The sequence below is a fragment of the Xyrauchen texanus genome, chromosome 7 (assembly GCF_025860055.1).
Source record: "Xyrauchen texanus isolate HMW12.3.18 chromosome 7, RBS_HiC_50CHRs, whole genome shotgun sequence".
Lineage (NCBI taxonomy): Eukaryota > Metazoa > Chordata > Actinopteri > Cypriniformes > Catostomidae > Xyrauchen > Xyrauchen texanus.
In genome coordinates, this window is record NC_068282.1 from 14,019,989 (window position 1) to 14,042,424 (window position 22,436).

Below are 22,436 nucleotides of genomic sequence, written 5' to 3' on the forward strand. Positions count from 1 at the left end.
ACCCCTTCACTGTGCACATTTCCTTAAATGATACATGTACAGTAGGCTATGTGTGCTGTTAAGATAACAAAAACTAGTTTAGACTGCTTAGTAGTCAGTATAATCAGGGAAATGTTAGGGACATGTCAAGCCTTAAATTACCCCCACTACAGGCACCCTATTTTATTATTAACCACTGAAACAATAGATAGTTTACTTCTCTTGAACTGGCACATGGACAGTGGTGTATTTAAGAACAGGTGTTAATCCAATGCCAGCAGTGGGAGAAAGCATGTTTTCCAGCTGTATCCCTGACCATTAGCTCACATAAAACCAGTTGCTTCAACATAATTACAGATATTTGATTAATTTTAGGTAATTTTTTGGGTTCTACCTTACCAAACCATTTGAGAAACCACGTGAGTGTGAGCTGCAAAGATCCTGTTCATAAATAACCATTGTAGATTTTCAATTGTCTCTGATCAGAGTGTAAATTTCTGTACTAGTAACTGGTTCAGCATCTCCTCTTTGCTTTTTAAATGATGCTATTTATACAGAATGTGAGGAGTTTAGCTGAGCTATAATGTTTTGGAATGGGCAATATGTTCAGATTGCAATCTTTATTCATCAATTTATAGCTGTTTAAATGTGAGGCTGCAGGGAAAAAAATTATTTGAGCTTTTAGGATTTTTAATCCTTGCATTTTTCAGCAATTGTCCCCTATAATATAGGGCCCTATATTGTTTTTTCTCCCACAATGTATATACAAATGGTCCTTTGGACATGTGGAATGAGATAGGATGTAATGATATGAGTGTTATGTAATAACTGAAATGTATGCTTTACATAAAATTGTTTAATTATTTACTTCAATTTGATTTAATTTTGTTATTAAAATGTAAATGTGTAAATCTTAAAAATAGACAAAAATATTTTTTTGAGTGTTGTCTCTACAATTTTTTATTATGTATAAAGTATACAGTAAACAACACATAACTTGAGCAGAGCTGCAGAAAAATATCTGAACATTACTCTGAACCATTAATCAGACGAACAAGCTCACTTCTCATCATGAGAGAGAAAGCAGTTAGTTTAAACACATTAATTCTTTAGCCAGGGAAGCCAGGTGAATGTTCACCACCACAGTTAGGAGAGCACCTTGCAAATTGGCTTAAGCAGATCTTTGTCTTATCTTTATCTTGTTTCATTGTGCCCACTAAGAAGTCAGTGCAGTTCCTACTTCTGTAAAAACCTAATCTTGTAATCCTGTTAGAGTTAGTTGTATTTGTGCTCAATGAATTGACTGACTGGACATCTACATGACTGCAAGGTGCAATGAGGACAAATTATGGAGGGATAAAAACAGATATATGTAAATAGAAAAAAATGTGTGTGCATAATCAACGACATCCACATAGAAATAAATGAAAATTCTGAATGTTCTATGTCAAGAATCGGTATGGGAGAGCCAGGCATGTAGACAATTTCCTCTTTTCATGCTGGAGACACTGAGGACACCTCTGTTTTGCTTGCTGACACTGAGGACTCCTCATCACCAAGAGGATTATTGCCGCAGAAAAGGGTGGTCAGCATGCAGCTCCGAAACTGAGGAAAAGACACAGTGAAATAAGAGTACAATGCTACAATAAAGCAAAGATAAATACATGTAGAATCCAAAATTAGCCCTACACTGTAAAAAAAATTAAATAATAATCTGTTGTTTTTACAAAACTAAAAAAAATAATTAAAATAAAAAGGCAGCTGTTTTTGCCAGAATAATTATATAAAAAAATACTGTAAAAGTGTAAACAACTTTACAGCACAACTACATCAAAATTTACAGTTTAAAACTATTGTTTTTACTGTACATTGTACGGTGAAGTAACATTGTTTATATTATGAAATGATAAACTTAATATATTTAACTTCTGAAACTGTAAAAATTTGCTTTTCACTTTATAATGTAATGTATCACCATAGTAATTACAGAGGGGTACATGATGACATGAAGTTCATCAATAGTGGCTCTTCTGGGAGCAATGACAAATAAACATGTAGAGACAGTGCTCAGTGTCACTCGAACAAACACTTAACACCATCAGGGTGACACACGTGAAATAAAAAACAAGCAATAAACATGAACTAAACTGCATCAAATATAGCATAGAACTGATATTAAAAATAAGAAACATAAATATACCCATAAAATATTATGAAATGTAACATGTCACGCAGGGAATTCTTGGAACGCCTGATTACTGTTTTTTGCAACATTTTATCATGAAAATACATGTATTGTCTTTTTAAATATATAAAACGTTAACGTATATTTTACGGTAACTAATTAACCAATTAGAAATGTTTTTACTGTAGCATTTTTACAGTCTTTTACAGTTAAAATTACAGATATTTTTCAGTGTATCAAGGTTTTTGTATTCTGGAGGATACAAACATTTGAGAGGCCAGGATGAGGAGCAATGAGTGAATCAGCCAAAGTTTTGTAAAAAATGTTTGAAAAGGGCGTTCTTGCAAATACCGAAGTCTTTATTTTCTTGTCCATTTTAAAAGTAGTGGCTAAATTGAGAAGATTTACTGATCATAAATATTTTTTACAAGCAATGAAACAAAATTTTGCATAATTTCTTTAAATATATATTTTTATGTAGAAGTGGGTAAAATATCAATTTTCTAATGCATCGCGATCTTTGTTTGAATGAAATAAACTCTTAAATCCCAGGATCGATTTTTCACTCTATAGACAACCCTCTAAAATGCAAGTAAATCACACACATATGCGACCAAATCTCCTGCTATGTGACTAAAAGTGTCTATTATTAGTCACTTTCTGGTAAATGTTCAGATTTCCCTCATCAGTGATTGAGTAGTGTAGTGGAGAAGAAGTTATGTGCAGCTAAATATTTTCACTGCATGTTGAGAGTAAAAGTTTAACTCGTACTCTGTGTCTAAAGATGAAATCCACAGATACATATGTCATTGAATAATGTTTCTTTTAATACCCTTTCTGCTCTTAACAGACAGTGGTTGATTAAATATTCAAAAATTTAGAATAAAAAATTCTAATCACAAATGGATGCTATAAAGAAGTCATGCAGGTCCAACACATTCTCACACCCCAACTCGTCACATACGGACGCTCGGGCAAGACCCCTTGGCGTCGCTTATCGACGCGCCGGGTGTACCTTTGGCGTCGTTTTACGACGCGTCCGGTTTCGAAACATAAAAAACCGGTTGGAGGGCCATTGTAGCGTATTCCTTTTGATTTTTATTGATCGCGGTCTCGACTCTCGACCCATTCGCAGCGTGAGCTTACCCGAGACGTGATATTTCAACGCCGCGCGCTCCGGTTCGGAGATACGTAGAACGTGACGTGTCCGGGGTTTTAAACATAAAAAAACAGTTGGGGGGGCCATTGCAGCCTATTCCTTTTGATTGTTATTGATCGCGGTCTCGACTGTCCACCCGTTCGCGGCGTGAGATTACCCGAGACGTGACATTTCAACGCTGCACGCTCCGGTTCGCGCAGATACATGGAAGTCTATGGGACCGCCCTGCGCGTCGAAAAACGACGCTAAAGGTGTACCCGGCGCGTCAATATGCGACGAAACCGCCCGAAGCGTCCGTATGTGACGAGTCGGGTCTCGTTATATGCGCTTGTCTTAAAGAGACAGAACCGATTTAGCACGTGTCCTACATATCAGTGAGCACGTTTACATGAATGTTCTTACAACTATGCTTAATAAGCTGACAGTGATTATCTGTGTAAGGTCATAAATGGTATAAAATAAACTGGTCGACACGGGTCGATTTTTGCCCATTACACCAATTTCTCGTGGCATTTAAACACCTTTTAGGTTTTTTTTTTTTGCACATTACGGCAATTTCGCGTGGCATATAAACAAATTTAGAGGTGATCTCACTGGCTTATCCAATGTGCCCAGCTGTTGAGCGCATGTCTGTTCACAGTTTGACATCAAAAGCAAAGACTAAACCTCTGTTTTACCAATTTGGCAAAGCCAATTTGTTCTCGCATTTGGTCCTTTGGGAGTGTCAGTTGTGGGCAGTGAATACATACATGTTTTGAGAAATAAAGGTGCTCACAAATGACACGCGATTCAGACATAAATAAATCTGAAGCACTTGTTTATCCAATGCGTACCTGTTTGTTGAGCAACACATATATGATGGGGTTAAATATTGAGGAGCTCTTTGAGAAAAATGCAGGAACAGCCATGAACTGGGCACTGAAAGCAGCTCCCTTATTTAAGAAAATCCAGGCTGCAACGCTAGCATAGGGGCTCCATGCCACCAAGAAACCCAAAACCATCAGGATGACCATTCTTGTCACTTCCTTCTCTGCCTTCTGGGTGGATGATGAGTCCTGCTGTTGAGCTGCAGCCTGAAGGCAGAGGACAGTTTGTATCATAAAGAGTATGAATAAATATTTGGAGACAGTAAAACAACATCATAGTACCGTTTTGAATACAAGATAAATCTTACCGCTTTTACAGTGCACACAAGTCTTCCATATGTGAAGAATATTATTGTGACAGGAACCATGAAATGGCAGAAGAACATGTATAGAACATATGATTCATTGTTATATTCAGGGTTCAGTGTGTAATAATCTGGTCCACATGAGCATTGCATTCCCTCAGGAATATACCTGTGAAGCAAGTTACTGGATGTTTAAATATTTTCTAGTTTATAAGCAGAGTTAAATGAACAGATATATTACGTTGAAGTTCTTCTCACTTTTTTTTGGTTCTATGTTCAAGTGATAGAGTATGACACTTATAGTATTTATGTGTTTTTACTAACCTGGACCACCCAACAAGTGGGGGAACAGCACAGCTAGCTGCCATGATCCAAGTAAAGGCAATTCCTCCCAAAGCATGTGAAGTCGTGAATTTAAAGCTACCCATAGGCTTGCAGACAACAATATATCTCTCAACGGCGAGCACCACCAGTGACCAAAGAGCAACTTGACCTGGAGAAATCAAAAAAGAGAAACTGGAATGCAAAAAAACTCAACAATAATTGCATTAATGTGTGAAATATTTTACCACAGTTTCAAGACACTATGCGACTTTAGATTTTTTAGTTTTAAACTTACCTCCAAGCGTTGCCATGAAGCCCTCAACAGCACATCCCATGGGTCCAAAAATAAAGTAGCCATTAACCGCTGAGGTAATTGTGATCGTAAATCCAAAGCAGACCATGATCATTCCAGCCACGGCCAGATTAACCAGAATGAAGTTTAACGGCTGTCTGAGAATTTTTGTGCTGAGCTGTAACTACCAGCGTCAAACCATTGATAGGGAAGCCAGAACAGATGAGAAAAAACATGTAAACTGCCAATAGTTTGAATTGCCATGGTTCAGCCAAGTAGTATTGCGGGTACTCAAAAGGACTTCTTACAAGCCCTGTCTGATTGGACATCGGGATGTAGAAGTTTTTACCCTCTGTGCCGTTCATCCTTACTCTAAGCTTTTTAATTAGGCAACGAGACAGCAAAGTAGTGAAGTAAAGCTGAGCTGTATTGAGAAGCCAAACAAATCACTTATCACCTGTGTTTCCAGTGGTGACTCTTTTGGTTTTATACCTTTCTGAGAGATTAACGGCAAGTAGCCAAATGTGATCAGGAAGGAAAAAGGTAGAAACAGATTACAGTCTGATCATTAACATTCTTATTAGATTTTGAGCACGTGGAACTTGCAAAAATCTAGCCACCCTTTGATAGAACTGTGTCTGTGCAACTGCTTGAACATTGGACTTTTTAATCACCTTTTTGCTGAATACTATTCTCTAAACAAGCATACTGTTTATATGTTTATTTTTAGTATATAGGCATGAAAATGAGATGCTCATTTAAGGTTGGGTGATCATTGGTGAATATGAGTAAGCTAATTAACATTTAAAATAATAAAAGTCTGTGCTTTTGTATTAACAGGCTAATGCATCATACTTAATTATTAATCAGTTTATTAATCTGTTATTTTTTTACCTTATCTAATCACACTATTTAACTTGTTACTTTAAAAATCATTGTACTATATTTTCAGATGCATAATGTGATTTACCAATTTGATTTTACAGAAAATGACACAAAACTATCACATTTAACATGATGTACCATGACATCTGGTGGAATGTTTATGTCTTGATGTTGTAGATAGATATTTAAGTCTCTCTGACTTGCATAGCATTTGCTCAACATATGTTTTTATTCTCACATGAATCTTACAGCACTGATCATCTTTTCTCAGAATCATGATTTGTGTCTAGTAAAGAGGTGCTTGATAGTTATATAATTTTCTGGCTAAGGTGGAGATCAGACACCAACAGAAGAGAAAGAAAAAATATATGTTGATTACAACAACAACAACAAAAATATAATTTTTTAATACTTGATGATCTATGTTATCCCAACATTATTTAGGAAATCTAACCTTTCGTACAAAGGAGTAAACAAAGTCACTGTCACAAATGTGATTATTTTATTAGTTACCTAGAAATCTAGCAATTAAATAATGTGCCAATTTGTATTTTAAATATAAATATGTATTTAAAAAATATAGTATCTTAAATGTTTATTACTCATTTTACATCAGAATATTTCTTTGTTGCAGTTTTTTCTTTAAATTTATTTAATTGTTACTTTGCTTACTTTTGTATTTTTCTTTGTTTTTTGTTTATTTTAAATTACATTTTGAATCTCAGATTTTCAATGTGCTTTTAATTTTTGACCCCTCAGTTATATTGCCAAGGCTTTATAATATATTTCATTATTAATATAATATAATATAATATAATATAATATAATATAATATAAACAAAAAAATGAAGGCGAGTTTACTTCAACATTTCTAAATTGCACAAATAAAAAATACATATTCGTCTCTGGCTTGCTTTTGCTCGCATGTCAATGATGCCGGGATCTACTTTTATATTTAATTTAATCACTGAGAGGTTTACCTGCAAAGTAGCACCAAACATCACAAGCAGATTCAAGAATGGACACAGAGTAGCCATATAACACTTTTCCTTGAGCAGAATATTGCACTACAGATCGCTAAATTTGTTCAAAGGGGAAAGTGAGAGAGCACACTCACATGCATGGTTGCCAGATTGCACAAAATAAGTATAACATTAGGCAGAATATTTCCAATCTGCGCAAATATAAATCTCAAACTGAGGGTGTTGCGTCTCTTATCTGGCAACCCTGAGCATGTTAAACACTTGTGGAGATGCGGTAGGTCCCAATGCAAGTGCACTGAAATATCCAATGAAAAATAAAAATGCTTTTACTATAAATGAGCCACAGGCCACATTAAACCATGTGGAGGGCCTGATCTGGCCCGCGGGCCGTATGTTGCCCATGTCTGATGTAGATGTATGTACTGTACACTTTATGTAGGTAGTATGAATGTGTACCATAATTTAGGCATGAAACTGCAACGTTTTGTGTTTATAGTCCTTAGGCCACTTACCATCAGCCATAAATTAGACAAATCACACAACGAAAAAACATATTTTTTATGCATGTATTTATTATTCTAATTTTTTCAATATTTATAGCATTTAGAAAATATATACAGAAGGGATGACAAAGCAGCCCAAAACACAACAAAAATAAAGAATCATGCATCATAAAGTTGCCTTGAAAAAGTAGTTCTATCATGTTTCTCAATGGATTTTCAGATGGGTTAAAGTGATTCTGGGCATGACCTGGGCCTGATAATGTGTTAAAATTAGGCTTATGTTTAGATTTAGTGGTGAACTATACCCTGTGTTCCATATGTTGAGAACACTGGGTATACCATGTGTTAACCATTGTGCAAACTAATCTACACATGGCCTTTATATAAGAGAAATCCTCAAATGTGACCTTTAACAAGTACGCATTAACAAACCAAGGACATGCTTAAAAGTTGAAGACTTTTAAATAAACAATAAAGTGTTCTTTAAACTGAAAATTTCCAAGGCAGAGAGGAAAGAGGTAAATGTCACTGCTTAGAGACAATTATGGAAAAATTCTTACCATCACAAAGACTGATCAGTGGAAAAAAATATGTTTGTTCAAGACAATGGCTTCAAAAGCATTGAAAGAATGATTGATGAAACACAACTGGCAAATATTTCTATGCAGGAGAAACTGAGGACACCTCTGTTTTGCTAGTAGACACAGATGACGATTCTTCATCACCAAGAGGGCTCTTGCCGCAAAAAAGGGTGTTCAGCATACAGCTACGGAACTGGGGAATTGGAAAGAGGAATACAGCTATAGTTAAAATGCCATTTAATTGTACTGGTTTCTTTGGAATACAGTTATACTCATCTCAAAATCTCATAATAATGCAGTGGCTTTACTTTATTGTTTATGGTATTGTAATTGATTCATATATCACTGCAAAAAATTATTGTATTCATATTTTTGTCTTGTTTTTTATAACGATATCTAAACATTCTTAAAACAATATCAATTTACTTAAGTACAATTTGAAAATGTCTCTTAAGTTTTTTAAGTTTATTTTTCAATACAACAAACATACAAAATTCTTAGCTTAATTTAATCAAATTTGGAGAGGTTTAAATGTGTAGGTTAAATGTGAGGTTAACAGAAAGAGGTGAAAAAGCTATTTTCTAATGAGGTATAAAAATGTATTTAGCTAATTTAACACAATAGACACATTGTCTGAAAACAAGCCTTATTGTCTAACAAGATTTTGCTTCTCAGATACATTTTTAACTTGTTTTATGGATATTTAGATATTTATACTGGAACATAAATACTGATTAAGATTTATTTATTTTATTTTTTGCAGTAAAGGAAATAAATACTAGTGTGTGAGAAGGCCTGGTAAAGAACATTATAGTTGAAAGTCACCATTGCTCACCTGTTTGTTGAGCAGCACATAGATGAAAGGATTAAACAAGGCTGAGGTCTTGGAAAAGAAAGCTGGAAGAGCCATAGCTTGTGCAGAGAAGGCAGATCCTCTGTTAAAAAAGATCCAAGCAGCAAAGCTAGCATAAGGAACCCAGGCCAGCAGGAAGCCCAAAACCATTAGAATAACCATACGTGTCACTTCCTTCTCTGCCTTCTGGGTGGAGGCTGAATCCTGCTGTTGTGCTGCTGCCTAAAATTAAGTAAAGTAGTAAATGTTTTGTATGTATGATGTTGTGTTTCTTTGCAAATATATATGATAATCCACTCACTGCCTTGACTGTGCAAACCAGGCTTCCATAAGTGAAAAAGATGGTTGTAACTGGAATGCAAAAGTGACAGCTGAACATATAGATGACATATGATTCATTGCTGAATATGGGGTTCAGTGTATAGTAATCTGGTCCACAGGAGGTTTGCATTCCCTCTGGGATATATCTGTTTTAAAACAATGGAATAAGATGGTCAGAACCACAAAGGAAAAACAACCAAACAAAAAATGGGTAACACATTGTTGGTATTATATCGGAGGGTTCATGAACCATTGATCTGTTGTGTTTGTTAACAACATTCTCAAGGACTAATCCATTGATTCAGACAAGTCTCTAATTGGCAGAACCCAATTACCTGGACCAGCCCAAAAGTGGGGGCACTGCACAGCTACAGGCCATGAACCATGTAAAGGCAATTCCTGCTATTGCATGGTTTGAAGAGAATTTGAAGCTCCCCATTGGCTTGCAGACCACAATATACCTCTCAACAGCGAGCACCACCAGAGACCAAAGGGAAACCTGACCTGTGGACAGAAATGAAAAGGAGTCACCACATGGAATCCCAAACAGCAAATTGAATGGCCTATTTATGTTGAAATGTTCTTGCCTCCAAGTGTAGCAAAGAAGCCTTCAATGGCACAACCGGTTGGCCCCAGTGCCATGTAACCAACAAGGGAGCAATAGAACGAAACAGTGAATCCAAAGATGACCATAATTGTTCCAGCAAGAGCCAGGTTTACCAGGATGAAATTTAGAGGTTGCCTCAACTTTTTGTGCTGAGCTGTGACCACTAGCGTGAGACCATTGATCGGTAGCCCAAAGCAAATCAGCAAAAACATATAAAAAGCAAGCATCTTAAATTTCCATGGCTCTGCCAGGTAATACTGAGTATAGTCATAAGGACTCCTCACTAACCCTGTCCTATTGGACATGGGAATGTAAAAGTTGTTTCCTTCAGTGCCGTTCATCTTGCTGTGGAAGAGCAACCTGCTGAGCTGAGAGTAGAGGTCAAGAGTTCTTGGAAGTTTCCTGAGAGTCCACCAGCAAACGTGTACTCCACCGAAGGACCAGGTGCTTGTTTTTATACCTCTAGAAGTGTTCCCAGGTAAAAAGGGTGTCACCATTAAGACGATTTGGCAGACATCAGACTTCATAACCAGCTGGAACACATCCACTTGGCTCATTATCAGCTTTAATATGATATCCATCCACTCTTCGGGGGATTAGGTTTAAAATCTTCTGCCGTGTAATCTTACTTGTAAGTCGCAGGCTGAGAGATAATCCAGTGGAGTGGGTTGCATACAGCCCTCCCATTTTGACATACTTTTTACTGTACGCACACTTGAAGTCTGGACATGCCTACACACCATAGTTCCAAGAAAGAAGGAATAATTACTATTTGTATTGGGAAAAACTATCTAATAGAATCTATGATGAAAAAGTTTATCTTAAGTATGTGACTTCACATGGCTCCCAAAAGTACAGTCATTATTTTCAAATATATTGACTGGATTGAGTTACTGTATTACTAAAGAAAAGGAGAAAAAAAAAAAAAACACCCAAAAGGGGTATGCATATCATTTACAATAACTTTACATGTACATATATTGCAGACATACTCTTAACAAGAGTATGTCTGCAAAAGCATGAGTGACATACTGGGAGGTTTAGCAGGAAGATTAAAATAAACTAGTTAGATAGTGTCAATACCAAAGAGAACTAGAGTGCAAATTGCAAGAACATGACAACAATTGTTAATATAGTATCAATTCTCAAGGTAATGAATAAGTATCAGTGTGAATTAAAAGTTGTGCATGTACAAAACAAATATTACTTCATTGCCAGTAAGTGAAAGAAGAAGCAACTGTAATGGACTATTGCTACATTAACTAATATGTGACCTGCTCGAAGATGTTGAGGCATTTAGTCCCAGAAACAGTTTTACCAATTTTAGGAATATTGTCATCTTTCTAATTACATAATTATTGTTTCTACTCCAAATTGAGATATAATCATTAAATATATGAATGTTTTTAATATGAACATTTTAATGTTACTTAAGTGATTAAAATAAAAATAAAAAACACACTTCAAAGTGACTCAAAATTATGGAACAGGTCACATCTGTTGGATATTTTCCAAGACTGTAAGAGCTTATGATGTAAGATTTATGATTTTTAAAACTGACTACCCTGTTTGGGGGATTACTATATTCCTCAAGTACAGTTTAAAACATTCTGCAGTGCAGTTCTACATTCAGACAGATTAATATTATTTTATTTTATAGGCTGAAATGCATTTCTCATTGTGTGCTAGATGAATATATAATGTTCAGTTCTGCAGACATTAGTTGACAAATGTCAAGACAATGATGCAGAAATATTCTTAATGCATGCTTAAATTTTAAATAGACTAAGTACATTTTGATACAATATTTACACACGCTGACATGATTAAGTCAGAAAAGAGTGGCAGACAATACATTGAAATAAAAATAAATACCTTCATCAAAACATCAAATATTAAAGAAATTCAATTATTGGTCCATTAGTAGATGGGATATTGTGCCGAGCACATTCCAAAAATATAAGTATTGCAGAAATTTCCAAAACCTAATAACTAATAGATCTGAGAAAAAGTCCATAAATCATTGCTTAAAATAAATATAACATTAAACTATATTTGTTTATTAATTTCAATCCTTTTCATAAAATGTTTATGGAAATGTGTGTGGTCTTGCAAACATAGGGGAGTTACAGACTTTTACAGAGCTCATTAGTTTTGGTGAGTGCAATGCTGTAATTCTGTGAATTTGGAGCCCCATTTGTATGATGCAGCAAATAGTAGGCAATTAGGAGGATTAACCTATGGAGTAGACATTGAGGACACCTCTGTTTTGTTTGCTGACACAGATGAGGACTCCTCATCACCAAGAGGGCTCTTGCCACAGAACAGGATATTCAGCATGCAGCTACAGAACTGGGGCATTGGAAAGAAGAATACAGCTATAGTTAAAATGGCTATTTCATCGAATTAATGCCTGTGGAGTTCACAGGGGTAAGAGATAGTATGAGCTACTGAGTGCATTCAATATTCTTCAGGTGCAAAGGAAATAATTATCTCTAAAACAATAAATTAGCATTATCTAAAGCCACATCCACAATAATAGTGTTTTGGTGGAAAAGACAATGATTTTGTTTTGTCTGCACCTCATACACAATGGAAAGACATTTTACTCCAACTGAAACTGTCAAAAACGCGCACACACACACAGTGTGAGTATGTGTGAGTGTGAAATTTATATATTACTCACCTGTTTGTTGAGCAGCACAAGGTTATACAGGACTGAGGTCTTGGTCACTTTCTATTCTGCCTTCTGGGTGGAGGCTGAGTCCTGCTGTGTGGCTGCTGCCTAAAGAATTTGGAAAAATAATCAGTTAGGAGGCTCTTAAATTCTGGTTCAATGTGATCATACAGTATCTGTAACAGGGTAAAAGGGAAAGGAGGAGGCAAGAACCAGCTTGACATTATAAATCAGTGTTTCCCAACCACTGCACATTAGTGTGCTGTGAAAGATTGTCTGGTGTGCCGTGGAAAATTATCAAATTCCACAAAATAAATAAATGCGTGAAAAAATAAATAATAATTTCAGGGATCTAAACTCCTCACTGTTCTGAGAAATTCGCCGTTTGGAAACCATAATCGGTCACTTTTGTGATTGTGAAGAGCAATGATTAATGTGCAAAAGTGACTGATATTTCTCACATGACTCGCATCAACACTGCAGTATACATTGAAGTCTCTGAAGTGATGCCACACCAAAGTGTTTTTCACACACACGTTTTTGCTTCAACAACAATGTCTTTGAGAGTACTAAGCAACAAGAAATATTAAGAACTGTCCAAATTTGTGAAGAGACATTGAATGTCTCATAATTTCTTTTAATTAAATATTACCTTATCGTTTACGAATATCAGAGACCCCAGTTATTGAACTAATTTCAATTCACAAGAAAATGCTTAAACCTAAACATAAACGAGTCCTTTTATAACTTTCTACTATCAACGCAACTGCAAGATTTTTGTCTCTCTTCCAAATACATGTTTTCTATGTTTATTCTGCACACCCCCCACTTTTTTACATGGTAAACTCCTAAAATCGCCCCTCCGTGAAGCTTTCTGCAAATCTTGTCTTGTGGAGGGCAATGCTTGATGCTGGGTTCAGCCCCCAGAACCAAATTAAAACTGCCACGTGAAGTCGTCTGTCCAAGGCAAAGACGCAAAATCTAATGACAATTGCCTTAGCATCAGTCTCCCATGATGCGTTTCATTACGCACAGGCAAGTTAAAGTCGATGCGGACCAGGAGGAAGGTTTGAGTTGTCGATTTAGTTCTGTTCAGTTAATTAAAAAAAAATAACATATAATATTTGAATCGTATTTGTTTTTGTAATATTGCGTTGTTCATATGTCATGTTTTAGTGACCTCCGCTGTCACTACGGGGAAAAAACATTAATCTGCTTCGTGTGGTGTCTCTGTTGTTCATCTGTTCGCTTCATAAATAAATAAATGCATAATCTGCTATATGCTCGTCCTGTAAATTCATGATTCAAAATTAAAACATGAATGAAAATAAAAGCTTTTAAATGTCTAATTATCATTAAAATATGAAAATTAAAATGATGGGTAATAATAGATTATGACAGAATTTTTACGACCCTGTCTGTCAAAATGACGGACTATGAGAAAGTCTAAGGCAAGCACTGTATGTGACTTTATTTTTTATTTTTTTTTGCATAGCAGAATTTCAAACATTACAAGTAAACACACTACTAAGACAGAAAGAAAACATGTTCTTGAAAAGGAAAAATATTGACGATGATTAGCCTATGTGGGATAGTGGTGTGCCGTGGCAGAAAAAAGGTTTTGGAAACACTGATATAAATAATAGTTTAATAAAACTTAACCAAAAGACACAAACACAGGGGTGTCGGACAGCTGCCCGTAACTCTCTCTCTCTCTCTCTCTCTCTCTCTGTCGCACTGCCATCTCCGGTTGACCCTTATCCCTCTCAGAGGCTTGATTAGCCTGATTAGAGTCCGGGTGTGCGGAACCACAACCTGGCCCCACCCTCTGCCCTGCCACAGTATCTTTTAAAAAATGCGTATTGTGTGTATATGATTTGAGTTTTCACAATTTGAAAGTGTTCGTTCATTATATGAAGATTCTTATGTAGATGTATTATTATATTCAGGATTCAGAGTGTAGTAATATGGTCCACATGAAGTCTGCATCTGCTCTGGAATATACCTAGGTACATAAATATAAGCTTAGAATTGATACTTGGCAAATGTAAACAGATCAAAGCAAACTGTTAATCATACCAAATCTCCTAATCACCCTTAAACTCTTTCAGTTCAATTACCTGAACCAGCCCAAAAGTGGGGGCACTGCACAGCTACAGGCAATGATCCATGTGAATGCAATTCCAGCCATTGTATAATTAGAAGAGAATTTGAAGATCCCCGTTGGCTGGCAGACCACAGTATACCTCTCAACTGCCAACACCACCAGTGACTAAAGAGACACTTGACATATTGACAGAAATGAGAAGTTCCCTGTCTGTAGCTCACTTCGACATTGTGTCGAAGAAGCGTCACTAGGGGTCTCTCTTGAGCGCCGAATATACCTCTGATCTATGAAAAAAGGCCAATGAGAAGTTGGCAGACAGAATTTGCATGTCCCTCCCTCGGATATACGGGTATAAAGGTGGGGAAATGCGTCTGTTTCATTCTGAAATTTTCTTCGGAGCCGATGGTTGTGTATGCAGCGAGCTGCGAGTCACACACCTGTTCCTCTTACCTCTCTACATAAATCGCCAATGCGGCGTACGCTCTTGCCACATGTCACAACTCACCCGTCGTCTCCTCCTTTGGAGCCAGCAACGACTGAAGCGTGCCATTCAAATCCCCGGCAACCTCAATGTAGTGGCGGACGCGCTGTCACAACAATGCTCAGTGGAGACTGGAGGCTTCACCCCCAGTCAGTCCAGCTGATTTGGGAATGGTTTGGCAATGCTCAGGTAGACCTCTTTGCCTCCCAAGAGACCTCCCACTGCCCGCTCTGGTATGCCCGAACAGAGGCTCCCCTCGGGGCAAACGCACTGGCACACAGCTAGCCCACGGGGTTGCGCAAGTATGCATTTTCCCCAGTGAGCCTTCTTGCACAGGTGCTATGCAAGGTCAGGGAGGACGAGGAACAAGTCACTCTAGTGACTTAGGGGCGCTAAGGGGACGATAACTTTTGATGTACCCAGCGGGGCAGAGCAGCGAGGCGGAGCAGGTAGTATGGCGTCGGGAGGCGAGGACGCGTCCCGAGGCTCTAGTCCTGAGAAAAGGACTCGAAGCACTTACCTTGCTCTGCACACCCGGCAGGGGGCGGATTAGTGACTGAGGAGGAGGTCCTGTAGCAGCGTCGTGGTCGTGGGGCGGAGGGTCCGCGTCCAGTGTGCCGGGACTGATGCCGTCATCTAATTCAGACGGGAGCAAGCAAGTGTGCCGGGGAGGCGGGTGGTTCGCGGGGATTTACCCGGCGAACGTAGCCCGTCATTATCCCCAACTCGCCTCCATCGCCCGCGGCGCCTGCCTCAATCCCGTAGGAAAGAGGCGAGGCGCGGGGGGGGCGGCTGAAGTGGCTTTCTCTCTTGACAAAAGAAAGCCACGACCGCAATGCTGCCACAGCTATGTTATCGCATTGAGAACATAAACCATTGGAGAGAAATCGCTCATTCCGAGCTCGGACGGAAGCCAGCAAGCGTGCCGGGGGTAGGCAGTGGTTCGAGGGGATTTACCCGGCGAACAGAGCCTGTCATTGTCTCCAAATCACCTTCATCGCCCGCGACGCCTGCCCCAATCCCGTAGGAAAGAGGCAAGGTGCGGGGCGGCTGAAGTGGCTTTCTCTCATGACAAAAGAAAGCCGCGACCGCAATGCTGTCATGGCTATGTTCTCGCACTGAAAACATAGACCATTCATAAAAACACTGCCTGCGTGTAATCGCAGCTCAGGCAAGCTAGGCAGCTTTTATGACCGTCAGAGGAGGGGAGAAATCAACCGCATCCAGAAACTACACAGAGGCGGAAACACGTCTTTAAAAAGACATGTCCTGAAAAGGACGTTCAACACCAGCTGTGTATTTGCTCTTTTAGAGAAAATAACTCTTTTAACTGCGCTGTCGATGCGCCCAGGGGCAACTGCACTGCCTTGCAGAGGAGAAAGCCGCTGTAATGCGCCGTAGAATCCAACAGCATGCAAGGGAATACAGGAACAGGTGTGACTCATAGCAAACAGCATGCACAACCATCGGCTCTGAAGAAAATTTCTGAATTAACTCATAGTATTTCCTCGCCTTTATACCCGTATGTCTGAGGGCGGGGTATGCAAATACTAGCTCCCAACTTCTCATTGGCCTTTTTTTAATAGATCAGAGGTATATTCGGTGCTCAAGAGAGACCCCTAGTGTCACTTCTCTGACACAACGCCGAAGAGAGCGACAGACGGGGAACCTCCATTATGCACCCAAGGGGACCTAGAGCCATGCAGCCCAAAAGTGAGTAGTAGAAAGAAACCATAAATCAAAAGATGACCATAAATGTGCCAGCAAAAGCCAAGTTGACTAAAATGTAGTTGAGCGTAGATTTGGGGTACTCGAGTTTGGACTCGGACTTGAATCAGTCAACCAATACGCTTGAATGTTACAACAGAGTCTACTGTAAAATATCAACTACCGAGGGGGCAGGCACGAGGAAAACATAAAGATGGGTATGTATCCAATGTAATAGAAACTAAAGAAGACAGTATCACACAACACGGGACCGGACAACTGTTAAAATTGCGTGTGGTGTTTGTGCAGCCAAGATGGTGCTCACTTTGTGGTTTCATCGTGGTTAAAAACTTAAAATCAAGAACATCATTGAGCCAAGTCACCCACATCGTGTCTCTCACAGTTTACAAAAAACATCATATCGAAATAAAAATAAATAAAAAATGTATTAATATTGGATATTACTCTTTTTAGGTGAAATGTATCTACACATGTAGGCTTCTGGAGTCTCTTGTGGTCCACACAGTGTTGTTAGCTTGAACTGGTCCATAATAGCTCGATGAATTAACAGTGTAACTTTTTTTGTGATTAACATTTTTTATTGATTCATACATTAAACAAAGAAAAGAAAAACATAAAGCTTCGGATTTAGGCCAATTAAGTCTGTATCCCTAGAACAGGAATGAATAATTCTGTGGCGGCAAGGCATAGAACATGAGCAAAAGTTTATGTGCCACACCTCCTGCCACTACCCCTGGAAAATTATCCTCCTTTCTTATCGTGGCTGCTAATAGTTCCAGGGCAAGACAGAACAATAATGTGGAAAAAGGGCAACCCTGCCCAGTGCCCCTATCCAGAGTAAAATAATCTGAATTTAATCCATTAATTTTTAATGCCACTACCAGGTGTCTATGAAGTAAATTATTCCAACCAATAAAAGTATTCCCGAACCCATACATTTCCAGATTCTTCAAAATATAATCCCATTCTACCATATCAAATGCCTTTTCAGCCTCAAGTGAGATGGCAGTGACCGGAGTCTGATCATTTGCCGTCGACCACATGATATTGATGAAATGCCTAATGTTATCAGAAGAGCTCCGGCCCCGAATAACCCCCACGAGATCTATATGTGTAAGAGATGTCATAACTTTTCTTAATCGGTTAGCCAAAATTTGTGACAATATTTTAACATCTGGCTGGATCAGGGAAATTGGACGGTAACGCTTACACTCGCTTGGATCTTTGTCCTTTTTGAGAATCAGACTGATCCGGGATTCTGTCATGGTTGGCAGAAGCTTAGCAAGATTGGCTTCCTCTAGTGGAGCCAATTCTGTAGCATAAGATCTAAAAAACTCAGAGGCAAAGCCATCTGGCCCCGAAGCCTTGCCTGTAGGCTAAGCCTTAATTACCTCATCAAGCTCCTCCTAGGTTATATCAGAACCAAGATAAATGTTTTTGCTCAGCTGTCAGTTTAGGAAGTTCTAATGGTTCCACAAAGTTTCTAATAGACTCATCTGTAAAAGAAGATATGGAACTATAGAGATTAAGATAGAATTCTTTAAAATCATTATTAATATCAATGGCTGAGCTAAATATTTCACCACCAGCAGATTTTACTGAGGTAGAAAAAGACTCTCTCTGTTTTATATATTAATCAGAAATTTTCTTGCCTTGTCCCCTGACTCAAAGTATGAATCTCTTGTCCTGAATAGCCAAAACTCCACCTTCCGTGACAAAATAGTAATATATCGGAGGTCAACGCGATCGGAGGTCATCAGACGACATTCAGCGCTTCAGCTGTAAGGTTATTAAATATATAATTTAGAGATGTGGACGGGATTAGCTATGTGGGTATTTTGCATGCATTTTACCACCATTGTATGTGGGGTAATTTGCACGCATGCTAAATTTAGGAGGGAATTTAGGGTCTCGAAATATGTGAGCTATGGACTAGATTAAACTATCCTTGTTGTACCTTATTAGGTAATGAAATGTATAAGGGAATTAGTCGCATTCGACAACCATTATAAATGAGATAAATAGATTCTCCACCATTGAAATCATAATACAACATCTAGTTGTATCAGCTCACAATATCTCCTGTAAGGAATTAGCTTTAATACGTGAATGATTAATTCACTTATTGGAGTGATATTATTCTCACGGCTTATTGAAAATAACATCACATGTTTTTAGGTACAGCTTTGAAGTGAAATCTTTCAGAAACAGGGATAAGATTATTTATCAAATATACCACAGTCCAGTCGTCTTTGAACACAGACAAACTTTATTACTATTCTAACATAAATCATATCTAACACATATATACATGAGACAGGTTGGTGAAAAGTGACGGAATGTGGAATAACTGATCAGTACAGTGAAGATGAACTCTACGGAGTCTGTTGACAATACCTTAACAACCATTTCATCCTTCTTTGAGTCTACATCGATTTGCTATCGGATTACCCAAATTATTTGATTAATACACCAGCACTTTGAGCACAATATTGGAGATGTACTTGCTTGTCTTTGTGGTGTTTCCTTGCGTTCTTGGTGTGGCATTTATTGTCTGTATGAATGATGTTAGCTGTGAACCGAGGCCTTCTCATGGGTTTGTGAACTGTAGAGAGTGATGAGCTTTCTCGGGACCTCGAGTCCCGAGCTCCCTTGGATCCCACATGCCATGAGTTTGGTTCCAGCGAGATGCAGCGCAGTAGTCGAAAGAGCAAACACGGAGGAAGAGTGTTCAGAGAGCAGAGTCAAGAGGAAGAGAGGGCAAGAGAGCAAGAGGACGAAGAAGCGACCTCTTCCTGTTTGGAACTATTTGAACTGAGATTGGCTCCATCCCCCAAAGGTGTCCTGCACCAATCTGAAGTGACTTTTCAGAGTCACATGGTCAACTGGGCTGTCTTTTCCGACAGTTGATTTATGGTCCTTTGTTTCAGAATCTTAAAAATGTCCCGCTCAAAAATAGTGCATATTTAATCATGAGCTTTTCTATCTTGAGAATGGTACAAGATACATTATATTCATTGTCATCAGATATTTCTTCATACACAAACAAATGTTTATATACTAAACATGACATGTTTTTATGGATGTCATATGTGTAGCTAATAAAACATGAAAATATCTGGTTACAAATCATATTGGTTTTACCATTTGATTTGATTTTATCAAGTTAAAACTTATAGTTACCATTCTTAGTAGAATTAGATAAATCATACAAAAATAAAGATTAGATTTATCAATTATAGGTGATTGTACATCACTACACACATTTTAAAGAGTTCCATCAGTCTATAATCCTTAATTTGTTATGTACAAACGTTACCACAGTTCAAAGTGATTTTCAGCATTAAGAAGAAATGTCTTAGAGTTGTGAAAATCTGATGGTAACTTGCACAGAAGACAAATCTGCTTTAACTGGGTGGGGATTCTTGTGAAGGCCGGTGATTTATAACGTTGAAACATTCCAAACTGAAAGGCTATTTTTTTTTTATCGTTTCAAATCGTGTTGGTGGAATTCTTCTGCATATAAAATCTTACACAGCTCTTCCTCTGCACTTTCAATATTCCCTTGCAACTCCACGAGTTCTCGCGCTTTGGATTTTTTAGTGTATGAGGTATACTGTATGATCCGGCCCCTAAGAATTGCTTTGGCTGAGTTGGTCTCCATAAAAACATTGATTTCATCCTTTAACATTTGTTGGAATTCAGGATTTTGCAAAAGGGATTCATTAAAGTGCCAACTATATGATTTCCTTTTCTCCAAATGTGGCAACAACTCTAAACTTACCAGGGTGTGATCTGAGACCAAAATGTTTCCAATTGAGCAATCAAAAACAGACGAAATGAGGGACTTAGATATAAAAAGATCTATTCTAGAATAAATCTTATGGACTGATGAAAAAAATGTATAGTCCCTACCAGATCTGTTCAAAAGTCTCCAAATATCTGTAAGACAAAGATTTTTACACATCTTGTGAAGTGTCAATGTTGCTCTATGGGGCTTACACACTTTTGCTTCACTATGATCAAGAGATTAAAGTCTCTTCCCAATATTATATCATGAGGTATGCCAGCAGCTTGCAACATTCCTTCAAGATCTATAAAAAAGCCTTGATAATCAACGTTAGATGTGTAAATATTAGCCAAAATAAGACTTTGCCCCTGAATTTCTGCTAAAACAATGACTCTTCCTAATATATCTTTAGTCTGTTTGAGATATATGATTTGTATATTTTCTAAATGAGGTCTGATTTTCACTCGCCGACAGTTTTGATCGCCGTCAAAAGCCCGAAATCATTGGCAAATCGGAGCTCGTTCCCGTGAGCACCGAACGCAATATATTAATTATCAAAAACGCGATCTGAGAGAAGTGCCGATGCAGCACCGATTTCAGCGAGATGTCTAGCATCTTAAATATCTAGACCTGTCTGCAATACCAAATCATGCAATGTGAAATGTGTTTTGACTGAATATAACTGCAGCGTTGACCTTCAGCCAATGAGAGAGCAAGAAACGGGGCACGGGTTTCAGTGGGAGGAGTCCTTCAAGAACTTCAACTAGCATGGCTGCGGTATTAAGAAAGTCTCATTGGACCAAAGAAATGGAGGAAAAATTAGTGGAAGTTTGGCAGCAGCACCAGAATGTTTCATCTGAATTGTACCACAACCGGGTGGAGAAAGAGAAGTGTTGGAGAGAAATTGCCAATTCTCTTGGACAGTCAGGTAAGCAAATAGGTAGATTTTTCAATAGGAGGTACATTTTCATATTGTAACCAATAAAATATATTAAAAACATGCACATGGTAAATGGTAAATGGTCTGCACTTATATAGCGCTTTTTTTTTAACCTTAGAGGTTACCAAAGCGCTTTACACTGTTTCCCAATCACCCATTCACACACACACACATACACCAATGGTGGTAAATGCATAACATATCACACTTCACACGTGTACTCTGTTGTGAAACATAATTTGGAGTCCAGGCAGAGTTCTCTGGTATTCGTCAATAGTGAAATGTTTTATAATGTGTTCCCACCTGTCACCAATTCCTCGTGTAATTTGAAAGCCTCACGATTCCATGAAAACACAGACAGTTGTTTAATATGAATGGTACCACAATCCAAACTCTTTGAATCTCGTGTAGCGTGTAGGAGGCATTGCTTATCATTCAATGACTCCCCTGCTCTTACTTGAGCCAGCACTAAAGAAAACATGTCCACCCCATATCTTCCCAAATTTTTCAGCTTCCTGTGGGGAAAGATGAGTTTCTTGAAGAAACACTATTTCATATTTCATATGTTTAAGAAGAGAAATAACCTTCCTTCTTTTTATGGGGTGTCCCAACCCATTCACATTCCGGGAAATAGGCGGAATAAACACAAAGAAAATGTAGATTCATCCACATAACTGTCCCAAAGGTGTGTTCCTCCACAAAACAAATTCCAGCTGCTAGACGGAACCAGCACAAAAAAAAAAAAAAACAACAACAAAAAAGTTTCTTTGGACAGTCAAACGAATGTTCAGTGAGCTGGCCCATTCGGCTGCTTCATGAGTGCAACAAAAGACCTTATCAATCCAATGACTTGCAAAAATACATAAGAAC

At 38.1% G+C, this 22,436-nt stretch overlaps 1 protein-coding gene and 1 pseudogene across 1 annotated transcript; both read right to left on the reverse strand.

The window, feature by feature from the left end:
* Positions 1-928: 928 nt before the first annotated feature.
* Positions 929-5,481, reverse strand: LOC127646222 (green-sensitive opsin-3-like; annotated as a pseudogene).
* Positions 5,482-7,620: 2,139 nt separating this feature from the next.
* Positions 7,621-10,333, reverse strand: LOC127646215 (green-sensitive opsin-1-like). Its single transcript, XM_052129715.1, has 5 exons — positions 9,824-10,333; positions 9,572-9,740; positions 9,217-9,382; positions 8,898-9,137; positions 7,621-8,255 (listed from the first exon to the last, which is right to left on the reverse strand). Exons 1-5 carry the CDS (start codon positions 10,182-10,184, stop codon positions 8,142-8,144), a joined length of 1,050 nt encoding a protein of 349 aa, XP_051985675.1. The 5' UTR covers positions 10,185-10,333; the 3' UTR covers positions 7,621-8,141.
* Between the last annotated feature and the right edge of the window lie 12,103 nt (positions 10,334-22,436).